The 13,994-nt window shown below is 39.3% G+C and overlaps 1 protein-coding gene across 5 annotated transcripts in view; it reads left to right on the plus strand.

The window, feature by feature from the left end:
• The window catches only part of SNX10 (sorting nexin 10), a 36,519-nt gene extending 23,425 nt beyond the window's left edge, over window positions 1–13,094 (plus strand). For 2 of the 5 annotated variants that reach the window (XM_040549204.1, XM_040549205.1), the window contains exons 3-7: window positions 1,226–1,312; window positions 3,312–3,412; window positions 4,089–4,187; window positions 12,010–12,225; window positions 12,665–13,094. In XM_040549204.1, coding sequence (XP_040405138.1) covers window positions 1,226–1,312; window positions 3,312–3,412; window positions 4,089–4,187; window positions 12,010–12,225; window positions 12,665–12,743 — 582 coding nt within the window. In that variant the 3' untranslated portion in view covers window positions 12,744–13,094. Of the gene's footprint in view, window positions 1–650; window positions 778–1,225; window positions 1,313–3,311; window positions 3,413–4,088; window positions 4,188–12,009; window positions 12,226–12,664 lie in introns of those variants that run through there. The other 3 variants (XM_040549206.1, XM_040549207.1, XM_040549208.1) reach the window with 2 other exon arrangements.
• The last annotated feature ends 900 nt before the right edge of the window (window positions 13,095–13,994 follow it).

The following is a 13,994-nucleotide window of genomic DNA, read 5'->3' on the forward strand; positions in this document are numbered from 1 at the left end:
ATGGTGGGGAGAGAGGGTGGAGGGGACCTAGCTGAAGGGTAAAGGTTTTATTTCTGACATCCGTGGTTTGGGCAAGGAGACACATTTTGAGAGCTTTCAAATTTAAGATTTCTTCATTTATGAAAAGAGAACTGCTAAAAAAGCATGTTATTTGTCAGAAACTTTGTCCTTCATCCTGTAGTCGACTCCTGTACTTAGATTTGGAGCACAGTGCCTTCCTCTTAGGAAAAATATATCTACAGCTTAAAATGATATGCTTTTCTTTAAGTCATTATTTAAGTGGTTGGCTTAGCTCTTTGGGGTAATCACTTATTTAGACAATTGAATTTGGGCAGCCTCTTCTTTTCCTGTGGAAATAATGGGTAGTTAGAGACACTTCCAACCTTCGGATTTTAAAGAAACCTTTTCCATCTTAGTATGAACACACAGGTTTACCGTCTTTGTTTTGATACAGGGTATCACGTTGTTATTAGCTGATGATACGCAGAGGCGTGTGATTCTTCAGCTGCTCCCAATTACTATTAATGATGCCTAATTATGTTCCAGTAATACCCACAGGCCTCTCTCACTCCTTTGGGATCACTGTTAGGTTGTTTGGGAATGCTCTAGGTTGTTGTGTAAACATATGATTTATAAGGAAATAGGCTAGATATGACAACATCTAGGATAAATATTCTCTATTGTCCCCTGAAAATGGAGAATACCATACTTTTCTAGTGGGCTGGAGCAAGAAATTTTAAGTTCAGGACAAAAGCAGGGCTTCAGCCCCTTGTGGAGGTACTGAGCACTTACCTCAGATCCCTGAAATTGATGGGTATAAATACTTGATTTTAAAAGAAGGTAGATAAAATGACAGAAGAAATTTGGGGTCAAATAAAAGGCTATGTGAATGCTGAATACAAGGGTGGGTTTTTTTGTTTGTAGTTACCAAGATAACCAACTCTCCCACACATGAAGCGTGCATGTAACTTCACAGTATTACTTAATCTGAAATATTCCTCTTCAGCTAGCAGTTTGGCAAGGAATTTCCTGGGCATGTGGTATAGCTCAGATGATTCATTGCTTTTTGCTTCTCCTTTTATAGGCTTGCAAAATTCAATAGAACAGCAGTTCAGCTTTTAATCTGAGCACAGTAGTTTGTGGAACAGCAGAGCAATCAAGAGAGTCTTTCAGGCTCCCTTTGTCTTCTGAAATTAATTGCTTGATTTTTATTATGCACTTGCAGGAATTTGTTACTGTCTTGGTGCGAGACCCCAGGACACAGAAAGAAGACTCATGGCATTCTTACATAGACTACGAGATATTTATTCACGTGAGTATAAAAACATCGCTAGAGATTATTTGGACTCATACTGCTGTTTCTGTCTGAGCTGGGGCTCGCTTCGGGTATTAATGGAATTTCTTTACAACGCTTATGGGAGACTGCAGGTTATTATTCTCCTTTTAACAGCTGAGATGCAGTGGAACAGGTAAGGGTAGAGTGGCCAGAAAGACCGTGCAGAAAAGTCTATAAAAGAGCTGGGAGTAGGACCTGGTGTTGCATTCACACTTGCATTCCACTGTGTATTGCAACAGACGCTATTCTTAGCTTTACTTATCAACTAGAAGACTGTCATGGTCAGTGATATCTTACAGTTATAAAAGAATTTTGATGTTCAGGTGTTCACATTGAAAACAACTTTGTTTTCAGGTAAGTATCTGGTTATTTTTCCTTTAAATTCTCCTCAGCTCTTCTATTTGCCAAGTTACTTGGTGCTCCAATCTGTTTGTTTTCATCATACCTTGATATTCATATTATACCACCTTAGTGGTGATGGTATATGTCAAGTAAGTACATTCAGGTTCATAATTGTAGTCTAGTTAATGGGAGTGCGCTTAGAGTCATGTTTTTTTTTGTCTTAAATCTGTCCTGTACATCATTTTATTTTGTCGATTGTTCTTATTTGGTGGATGATATATGGAAGGAATTATCCTAATTTCCTAAATCTAGATCCAGGGTTTTTAACTACAATGTAAATAAATTTTCTGAAGTGCATCAGCTATCCAGCGAGGTGTTTGAGAGCACCAAGTTGCATAGTTGATGGTTTGGCACAGGGCAGAGAGCATTTCCCTTCTGTGTGGGAAAGCTAAACACTTAGTGTAATGTGAGCAAACAGTCAAACGATTGCTTGTTCAATATCTATCAAGACAAGTACTTTCACCCTGTGCGGCAATCAGCTGTTAAACTTCTGCAGTGTGGTATAAGTACTGATATAAAAGCAATTATATTTTTGACTTCTGCTAAAGAGACATTCTGTAGATTTGGTGATGGGTGGGGTAGACATTGGTGTTTCTCAATAAAAGTGTATTACCATCTTTCTCAGCAACTGCTAAGTCGGGGTGAAGTCACTTAGACATACTGTTATGTGACTCAGTGCTGGGCATCTCAGAAGCTGACAGGCAACATCTACCAGAACATTGTTGGGACTTTCAGAGACCAAGTCTATGTCAGTCCTAACTCCCAGGTTACTAGCTGTATTTGAAGTCTTGCATCTGCGAGATTCTTAGAACAGCTGGATACCCCTTCTGCCCAGCTCCTGGAGTATTTGGTTTCTTAAGCTGTGAGATAGCCAGGATCTATTCTAGAAAGCTGGCACCTTTGGGCCCTGCACAATCTGCATTATGTGCCTGTGTAAGAGCCGTGGCTCCTGGCAGGCTATTGAGGGCTGGCTGGACTGCAGGCAATTTTATAATGGAGTCCTGTCTGGGAGGCTGGGTTTCACTTAAATGTATGCTCCTTCAGAAAAGTTGGAAAAAGCATCTCATTTCCATGAATTGTTTCTCTTTTGATGAATTGGCATTTTCTAGTGGAGTAGTAGTGTTCTGTGGGAAAGTTTCCAAATGCTGCTGCTTGCAGAAAGGAGTTATGTCAGTTCCTTTGATTTAAGGTGGATTGCACACTGTCAGAACAGCTGTTCGCAGGATTTTAACTAGAAAACTATATATATATTTTTTTTTCCTAGCAAAGTTTGGCATTGTCTGCTAAAATTTTTCTTTGAGATTTTTTTTCTCGTTACTGCAAGTTGTGCCATTATCCTGATCTCTTCCTTTAAAAAGGAAAAAAAAAAAGATGAATATATTTCACTGAGAAACTATAGAAACTGTCATCAGTACTGTCTGAGATAAACCATAGTCCTTAACCTAAACTGAATTAATTATCAAGTTTTCCATTGGTGTGTCAAGGCTTAGAATCTCAGATTATTTTTGATATCATGCCTGCATGTCAGGTTAATCTGCTTTACAAGTAATTTTTTTTTTTAATTTCTCAACAGACAAACAGTATGTGCTTTACAAGGAAAACATCCTGTGTCAGACGACGCTTTCGAGAATTTGTTTGGCTTCGGCAGAGGCTTCAGAGCAATGCTGTGCTCATGTGAGCAACTTTTTATGATTGGTTTGTTTCATTAGATATCTACAAAATAATCTGTCAGTAAGATGTGGAAGAGGAGCATTGTTTTATCTTAATTCTGAGAACTGTAAAAATGAGAAGTATGAATGCAGGATGCTTTCTAGAAGTGCACCCTTGCACTCATACAAGTTTATTCCTTACAAGGCATTTTCTGTGCTTTAAATCCAGAAAAAGTGATTTGTACTGATGGCCTTTATTTGGTGAGCCCCAGTCTAATTTCTAACAGATCTGAGCTGTGTTTCCTTCTGCTACATACAGGTAGCAGAAAGGACAATCTGGCCAAGGCAGGCTACTAGGCCGTGTTGAGCTGAGGTTTTTCTGCTTAAACTGACTGGTAACAACAGCACAGGTGTACCTCCTCTGTGTGCTTTAGGATGTGCTTAGGTTCTTCAAAGGCCGTAAGTGACCTAGCCAGCCACACCTGCAGGCCTAACAGCTGGACCAGAAAAAGTTATTTTTCCTCTCGAGGTGTGTCAGAAGCCCTCCAGTTTCTCAACCGTGCATTCTCCAGTTCAGTTTCATGAGCTTCTAGAACCTGGCTCATGAATTTCAAATGCTTGGGGTTGGCATTTTCTTGCAGCATTTTTCTCCACTGTTTTGGGTTTGGTTTTAACTGTGTGTTTGCTTGTTGTTTATAAAGACAGTTGCCCGAACTGCCATCTAAATCTCCCTTTTTCAATATGAACAATCCGCATCACGTGGACCATCGTCGGCAGGGTCTGCAAGAATTCCTGGAAAAGTAAGTACAGCTTATCATAGAGATGTTGGCATTTTTATGATGTCATCAATTTTCCGATTGAACATAACTCATCTCCGGTGCGTGAGAGCCACCTTGTGGTCATCTAGATATGCAACTCGTTTGGTTTTATTTTTTGCTTTATTTGCACAAAGTCATATTTCACATACGTGCCTTCAGCTCTGCTGGTTGCAAGGAAACCTCAACTTGGGCTTTTCCATTGTGTTTCATTGACTGATTAAAATTAATTGCTTTGGATTTATGTTGCATTGTGATTCAGTACTAAGGTTGAAAGGTCTTTCATAGCGATGTCTATCTATAGCTTCCAAGAAAGAGCTAGATGTTCTTATAAAATAAATAGACTTCTTTCCATCTTTATATTCATCGAAAGTGAATGTCTCTGTGTGCTAAAACACTGGGGGCTTGGGAAAATTCTACAGTGAGATCTCCTAACACATATATTTCCTATAATGCCAGTTACTGTGTTTACCAGCCCCACTGACATAAACAAGCTCTAGCAGCTGTGATAATTTTCACTACAGCTGCAGTCTGTATAAGATCATTCATCTGTGCGGTTATGTAAAGGGGTAGTGTAAAGGAGCAGTGCAATCTTAGCTAGCCTCTGACTTGAGTTACAAGGAGGCACTGTGTTAGTTTTAGTACTGCAAAGCTGTAACCTCCTTACCATCTGCAGTGGCAGGGACCCTGTCAGTGTAATCTTCTGCTTTCTCTGCCATTCTCTTAATATCCTGCCACTGCTGCTATGAGTGCAGATCTGTTCAGGGTTGCTATGGCAGGAACTGTGAGCGAGTTTGGAGGTTGTCTTTAGCCACTGTTTGGGTTAAGGGCATGGTAAAACAGAACAGAGACATTCATCTTCTTTTATTATCAGTGTTTCCATGAATCAAAACTGCGTAAGCAAAGGAAAAAATAATCATTTTAGTAGGTTTTAGGCCTTGTGGTCAGGGGGGCAGAAGAATACTGGACCCACTGTTTTTCCACTCAGTATGTTATAATTACAGGTTTCCATAACAGACAAGAAATGATTGGTCCTAAGGTATGTATGTTAGGCTAAATAACTGAAGGCAGGAGGAGCTAGCCATTGCAGGAGCTGCAGGAATGTTTCTGTGTACAGTTATATACAGGATCTGTGCCAAAAGGGTGGTCACTACATACTGGTTGAGGGCATGTAAGATGAGGAAAGGAAAGGAGAAAAGGATTAGAGTTATTTTTCTTCACCTCACGAGAGAAAAACAGAGAAATAGTGACTGTGCTTCTAGGGGTGTTTGTACTAACGGTCAGCTAGAGTATGGTAGTTCAGGTCCCTGTGTCTGAGCAATTTTAAACTGTGCTTACACAGCCTTAGGTGTGCTGCCCCACGGAGCAGTGCGTTTTCAAAATCGCTCACATTTTAAAATAGCGAAGAGGCTCATCTGTTAACACGGTACAATATTGCAGCATCAGAAATATTTACAGCTGCTGTCAGTGCTTCAGAAGGCAAAGCGCAGAGGTAGATTCTCTAAAAACAGATGATCACTCTCCAATTTTGTGGATGTCTGTGTCTTAAATGGGTATTGACAGAAGAAAATGACAGCGTGTTGAGCGTTTTACCTTGCTGCCGTTAGTGCAGGAGTGAGAAAAGAGGCATCTCTGTTGTAAGGAGATGATTTAAATGTTTGAACTTGGATGCCATTTAGAAAGGTGTTGGCTTTTCTCTCAGCCCGGGGGAATAGTTGGAAGGAATTTGCAGAGATACAGTTGTGTTGTGATGAATTGGCTTGGCAAATTATGTGCCGTACCATTGCCCTCTGCTGGCTGGCATGTCAGATGTACTGCTATTTATAGAAGGCATGTTTTTATTGGCTGAACTAGACTGCCATGATGCTTTTTTCTTTTTTTATTCTTTTTTTTTAATAAGTCTCAACCAAAGGTTATGATTTCTTTCTCTTGTGGAACTCGTTGACGATTGCAATATCTTTAAATCTTGCATGTGATTACTGCTGATTTTGGACTTGCTCCAGCTAGTACTGCTGACACCATTCCAGTTCTTCTGTCTTTACATATTGGCAGTTTATGTATAGAGTTGTGTATATATATATAGTTTATGCAAAGGCAGAAGAAATATGTGTGTGTGTGTATGTATGTGTATATATATATATATATATATATATATATATTGACAGAGTTGATTTTAGGTAAGGTCCGGGTCTGGATGCTACAAGTTCTCTAGTGTGGCAGCGACAAGGGAAGGGAGGACACCCCTGGTATGTTGGGAAGGGAGTGGGAAAGGAGCCAGGACACAGTTGTGTTGCGTGGTGTCACTCAGAACCACAAAGCTGAGTGCCTCATTCCCCCCAGCAATGGCAGCAGTCATCGTGCACAAGCTCTCAGCCCTTGCTGATATTTCTTTGTGACAGAGGGAAGAAATTGGATCCTAACCTATGTGTATCTGTCAAGGTGATACAGGAACCCAAGCTATATTCAGTACACTCTGAGAGCATCAGGATCCGAGCCATACCCGACAGTGGAGTTCAGATTTTAAACCATTTCTGTTTCTGCCCATTGCTGAGTGTGAGAAGGTTGCTGCAGCCTCTGCCAGGACGGTAGCCACGTGCCAGAGGAGTCAGTTCCTGTCTGTGACCCTGGGAGCACCTTCGCATCGCCTGTATGTAGGCAGCTATAGAGTTCTCCTGTCCTCCTTCACATGCCACTATGGAACTAGGTAGCATGGTGAGGCACTTAGAAAGGGCCTTTTTGTAGCTTCTTCATGCTGAGCATGCCAAAAGCTGGAAACTAAACCGAAGCCTTAGAGTTTGGTGAAGTCTGGAAGTGGGTTTCGCGTTTTGATTTGGCTTTACCACACAAATACAGGGTAGGACCTGCTTGTCTTATAGGTTATTATCTCTGAATGATGAAGAGCTGTAAGGCTTACTTCTTGTCTGGGCATAATTTAATATTTCAAAAGCCCATTTGCATTAACGGAAGCCAGCCAGCCCATTTTCAATTATGAATTACTTTGTAAGAATAAGGAAAATGATGTATGTTTTTTTTTTCTGGTAGGTATCCTCAGGGATTTGAGGATGTCTGTAGATTCACTGGAAAAGCTTATTCTTAAATTGGAGGTCAAATTAAAACACTACCTTATAATACTGGGTTCTGTAAGATCCCTTCTGCATTCATCCCTGTTTAGCTGCACAGGTTTAACTTTGGGATTTAGATTTCCTGTGGTCCCGCAAGCACAAGCTGGTGTAGGGGTTGAGAAGTCCCCATGGGGACAGGCAGATATGGAAAGTGGGAGACAGGGTCCAAAGAGGATGGATCCGAGCCTGCCAGGGCCTCAGAGGCTCCTTTCTCAGCGCAGAACAGGCAGCAGCACTGGTGGCCATGGGGCAGATAGGATTTCCTCCAGTGGATGGTGGCTGCCTTTTTCCAGTGGAGCTGTTCTGAGCAAAACCTTGAAACTATTTCCTCTCTGGCGAGGGAAGCAAATCCATTGCAGTGAATAATGCTTTGCAGGCATGTGTCGGTTAATTCCTAAATGTATTCATTATCAGATCCTAAACAGTTGCTTCACAGTTGCTTGCTATCAGTAACATTTCCTCTGTTATAAAAAATGAATGAGGAGACGCAGTAGGCTTTTTAAAAGGAGGAAATGAAGCTTTGTTTGCTGCGGGCTGTGGAGCCCTGTGCTCGCTGCGAGAGGCTGAGCGGATGTTCGATAGAGGGCACCACAGCCCAGGCTGTGATCTGTTGTCTCTCAAGTTTTACTTTCCCCTTTCCCTCATGATATGATGTAAATGGGCAGAGTAAATTTGTTGAAAACAAAATCGGAGTGTTAACCTTCCACACACATACAAGTGTGCATCTGTCATTGTATTAGGTTACAGTAGATACAGGAAATCTTTAGTTAGGATTAAGTTGTACTGTTCGGCCATATGTTGCTCTCCTCCAGCAGAACAGTGTATAATATACCTAATAAAATCATGTTGAAGAAAACCAGATTTTGGACCCTGTCCAAATAAGACAAAGCACATGTTTTGTCTTTCGTAAATGCTCTGCTGTAACATGGGGAGGGAGAAATGCTCCTCATATACTACCCGGTGTTTCCTCAAAAATGACCTTATTTCTTCGGGTTGGAAAGTTGCATTTTCTGCCCTTCTTCTTTAAAGGTCTAGAGATCACGGGCATTTACTGAAAGCTTACAAACAAAGATTCGCATGGCCACGAATAAAAAATGATTTTATTATCTCTAATTCAAATGTAGAGCCTTATCCTGCAGCCCCCTTAATCACATAAGCAGTCATTATGCATGTGAGCAATCTGGCAGAGAGGAGTGAGATCTCTGACAAGTAATGACTACTGATGTGATAAAGACTTGCAGGATTTAGCCTTGCATTCTTATTCTAGGCATGCATAGAAAGTCTGTTGTTCTCTTGAACGCGTCCAGTCAGTTTATAGGAATTAGCACAGTGAGCCATGACTCTTGCATTAGCACGACTGCGGAGAGAACTGACTCACATCACTGTAACTGCAGCTCGGCATTGACGCTCGCTGCAATAAAACTGCTCGAGAAACACTGCGAGTGCTACTGGTTGCATTCAAACCACACACACGTGTATCTGAGTATGAACATCAGGGTGTTTGACCTTTTCTCCTGCCTTTCTCATTTGTATGTTGCATTCTGAAATTTTGATTTTGAAGGCCTTGGAGCCAAATCTGTTTTTCCCAACAGCTCACACAACGTGTCCCCAGGACAGTGAAGGCCCTTAAGGGCGACTGCTGTACCAGCACTTAATGCTACTACAACATCTGGTGACAAACGTGTGGTTGTTTCCTTGCAATGGGAGCATTTCCAACAGGAAAATGTAATGCTTAGGGATAGCACAGCATTTATTTTTCATTTTGATTGCTTGTAGGATGCAATTAAAAAGCGATCTAACCTGTTGGTTCAGGTGAGGGGGGAAAGCAGAAGTTATTTTTTAATTAAAAGAAGGAAGAAATGTTTCAAGGGTATATGACTGGGTGAAAGGTGTTGGTATATTTGCTTGCAGGAGGGTTTTAAACAAATTGCTTGTTTGGTGTCCTACAGTCCGCCCCCAAATGTACATGTGGGATTAGCTTTACCCACATTTCTATTTCTTCCCTTTGGTTTCCCTTCACTCATTCCACCTCCAGATGGCACTGTGAAGCAGAAAAGAAAATGACTGTGAAATAATGAGTCCAATGTAAAGTAAAATTGGAAATTGAATTATAGCTGCAGAAAAAGGACGGTAGCCTTGAGGTCCTGATCAGTCTGTACTCTTATCACTTTTGTTTGCTGTTCCCTGTGTTAGGTTACCGCTGAGTTAATAACAGGGCTTTAGCAGTTCAAGGCTTAGCAGAATTGTACTGGACATGAAATAAAGCTAAAATGAATTTGTGTCCAATATCATTGACATTAGTGCTCATTACTTCTCTGGTGTAATGCCTCAAACCATCTAAAATCAATTTTAAAGATTACCCATTATTTTATAAAGAAAATAAAATACATTTCAAGCAGCAACAAAGCTGTAAGTGTAGTGTAATCTCATGAGCAGTTAGTTACTCGTGTTTTTGCTGGTTGGCAGGAAACTTTTGAAGGTAGAGGAAGAGGAAAATCTGTGAAACTGAATGCCATGGGCAGAATTTAATATCTTGGCTTTTGCTGTGTTACTTTGTATTAGACACGCAAATGTTAGAATTGCAGCAATGTGCATCCCCTCATTGTGCTCCCAAGCCTGGGAAAACTAGTAACTCATAGTTACTCCAGAGTAAGCTCCAAGATGTTATTTTTTTATACTTTTTTTTTTGTTTTTAAGAGGAGGAAGAGAGGGAGGAGAAAATTTACTCCTCCAAGTGCATAAACTATAAGCATGGATTTATTGTGTGGGATGATATTTTGTCTTTTACTTTTTGTCGCAATGTTTGTCGTCTTTCGGAATTTGTGTTTATCAAGAGTCAAGGCTGAGATCCTCTTTTAGTGGCCAGTGAATGATGACTTTTCAAACTATTCATGAGGCTGTTGCTGTCAAGGTGTGTAGACTTGTAAATTCTGTGCTTTGGATCATTTTTACTCAGTGTTTGGTTGCTTCTTTGACTGCTAAGTTTTTCAGTGTATTTAAACACTGCATGCATTGATTTCACAGAGGTATACTCTATTTGCTATATTTATTTTTAAGTAAAGTTGCAAGACTTTATATAGGATTAAAAAGACTATGGAGGTATGAAAATGTGTTTGAGTTTTAGCAAAATCTGGTCCTTCTGAGACTGAATTTTATACACACCTGGTTGATCATTAGACTCATTGAAGATATTTCCTCATTGAAAGATAACAAAGTTTGAATTATGTGGTTGGGAGTGTGTGTGTGTTTTCTTAGGCAAATGAAATATGCAAGTACAGAAATATCCTACGTTTTCAGTTAGATATCTCTTATTATTTATTTCGATTTGACAGAATTTTATAGGCTTAGATAAAGCCAGACATTTTTTAGTATATTAATTAAATGTTGTTGTAATGTTGGCTACGTTAGAGCATGGATTTCAGAATGTATTTGTATTTTAAAATGTTACAGTCCAAGCACATCATTAATTTTGTTTGATAGAAGGAACTAATCACTTATACATTTCGTTTTAGTTGGAGTACCTATCAAATGCACAATTTCTTACTGCTTTTACTACTTCTTGCATTAATGTCATTTCTTGTTTCCTGTTGCATGGTGTGATGACTTCTTGGGTAACTGCTTGTAACCTAAGTGGGTAGAAATAGGTACATAATGACTTTAATAGTTATGGTTTGCTTAAAGATATTTAAGTAATTTTCATGGAGCATTATTTGGCATGGTCACAGGCTCCGATGACTTTAGTCATATGAATAAAAAAAAATTACATGTACACGTAAACAAAAAGTCTCTTGTTATATATTCTAGGATATATGTGTTGAAGAATTCCTTCTGTAGATAAATGCTGCAGGAAGGTTGCATTTTTTTTTCAAAATAGTGATAATAATCTGCAGTTCTCACTCCTTGTAAAAGTACCTCTACAACTTTCTGTGTTACTGGAATGTGTTGTACTCTCTTTACTCATACTGTATGTAAGTAAATGCTCTGTGCTAAATGTATTTGAAGACTTGACTTGGAATATATATATGGTAAATATAAAAATGGGCTTTTGAAAAGCATAGCTAGAATGAAATAGTATTTAAGGTTCCCTGAAAACAGTTTATAGATGCATTTAAAATATTGTTCAGTACCAGCATTTTCACTCTAGCTTAAACATACGTATCTGTAAAAGTGTAAACAGATTTTGGCGAGTGTCAGCCCTATTGCTTACAGGCATTTCAAAGTCCTGGCATTGAGTGTGTCTTAAGTCCTCTGTCTCTGTACACATTTCTTTCCCCCCTCCAAAGAAAAAAGAAAAGCTTAGCCATTTAAAAATGTATATAGACAGTTATCAATCAGAGAGCAAATTTTCATAAGAATATATACCTCCAACTGCCTAAAAATCATTAATTGATCCATGTGGTAATAACAGATGGTTAAATGGGAGAAATGTCCTTGAAGTTATTCTTGTAGCAGATGTGCTTAACTATTAGCCTCGTGTTTTTACTCACCTAAAACTCCAAATAATGTAGTAAGTAAGTAACACACACCTAATCATTTTAATATGTTCATTACCTTCTGTAACTGATTTAGGATTCATATAAAAACTTAAAAGCAGGACATCATTTAGAATTTGTTCTGGTAAAACGTTTCAAATGCGTGTGTGTATCTCTATAAAAACATTTCGCTTTTCTTTTTCTTTTTTCCAGGATTCTACAAAATGCATTATTGCTTTCAGACAGTAGGCTTCACCTCTTCCTACAGACTCAGCTAAGTCCAGAAGATATGGAAGCTTGTGTATCTGGACAAACCAAATATTCTGTCGCTGATGCGATTCATAAGTTTGCCTCTTTGAACAGACGTTTTCCTATAGAAGATGAAGAGAGAAAAAAAGGAAAAAACAATGCAGACTCTGATTCGGAGAGGTGATTTCTGTATTTCCTTACTTTCTGAGATTATATATACATACACATGCGCATGCTTCACTTTTTTGTTGATGTAATACTAAGATAATGAAAAAATTAATTGACTGAGATTTTATTGAGCTGTGACAGCTCATCATAGAAGTCTTCACACACACCTCCACACTGAATTAATGAATGCAGTAGAAATTCAATTATCTGCATTCTGATTATGTGAATTTCATTTAGTCAGACTTGAATTATTCGCGTTTAAATTATCTTGCTAAAAAAAATATCCAACTGCACTCCAAATGGCTAATTAAAAGTCCAAATTTCCTGTCTCTCTTTGTGACTGGAGATAATTAAAGTTCTCCTCTGTTACTCAGGCTTTGAGTGTGTTGTGAAAACCAATTTCCTCCTTTTTTTTTCTTTTTTTTTTTTTCCCCTCTCCCCTTTTCTGCAGTTCATCCTCCAGGCTTGGACCTAGTGATGACAGCATTTCTTGTGGATGTAAAGCAAGCCCAGCTTCTGAAGAATCATGAAAAATCATTTCTGTATTCCTATCCCAAGGACAGCACAGAGTAGTTTCTGATGTATTTCCTAGTTAAGTATACCACGTAAATGCAACTTGCTAGTAACACGTACCTAAAGGACTCGTTGCCAATACAACCACATGTCCTTACAGAATTTTCCAAACAGACCTTGATGTTATTCCTTTGATTTATTATAAGCGTCGATTCAGGTCTACATGTTACCTATTACATTTAGTTTTCTGTAACTGTTAAAATCTCAATATTGGGTCAGTCATGTTCCATTGACTGGCATGGCTGTGAAAATATTTCTCGTAGTGAGTGCATGTCTTAGATCTGGAAAAATAAAGATAACTTAATTCCTCAGCTTGAAAGTTGGTCATATCAAATATATTCAAAACATCTTTTTGTAATTTGCAACAGAGAAGTTTCATCTTTAGAAGTCATTTGACATTGGTGATGAAATTACATACCCCACAAGGTATTAACTTTTTCAAGTAGCTCAGCAACATCAGCAAAACAACATTTGTACAAACTATATGCTGCTGACAATTCAAGATATAAATATATCTTCCTCTGGTCTTTCTGTAATGTTTATGGAAAGCCTAGTTTTATTGCGTATGAGAACTGAAGGCCAAAATTCTTGAGTACGGTTGCTTAGAAGTTGGAAATGTTAATAAAAATGACATCATTTCTGGGGTTACTGAAGATTCTCAATTCCCAGGGAAATTATGGATACTCATTCCCAGTGAAAAATCTTGGATGAAGTCCATTAATTAAGACCAGCGGCTGAATTTTCCACTGGCTGCACGAGGGCCAGGATTCCGCCCAACGTGTTTTAACTTCAGGCACCTCCATGAAGATGTCAGGAGGGATGTTTTAGTTCGGCAGCTTAAATGGAGGATATCTGCCACCCCGAGATGACGATCATCACGCAGCTGTAACGTGCTGCACAAACGTGGGCCTCCAGTCCTTGGGAATAACTGGAGCTGCTGCTTTCGTTGTCGCTGTAGTTAGCACGTTGCGATACTGACTTTTTTTTTTCCCCCACAAACAAAAGGCAGGCTTGAGCACAACGTCGTAACCACCAACGCTTATTTTGATTAAACGTCAGTTTTGTTCTTTATTGTTAACAGCAGCTGCGCAGTGTCTTGTCCCAGGCTCTGTCAAAGGAGTATGTTTCGCCGTGGTGTTGTATTTATATTTGACATTTAACTGCTATTAAAAAGAGCTAGGGGGTCCAATTGCCCCAGCGCAGCTCCC

This window comes from Cygnus olor, chromosome 2 (assembly GCF_009769625.2).
Source record: "Cygnus olor isolate bCygOlo1 chromosome 2, bCygOlo1.pri.v2, whole genome shotgun sequence".
NCBI lineage: Eukaryota > Metazoa > Chordata > Aves > Anseriformes > Anatidae > Cygnus > Cygnus olor.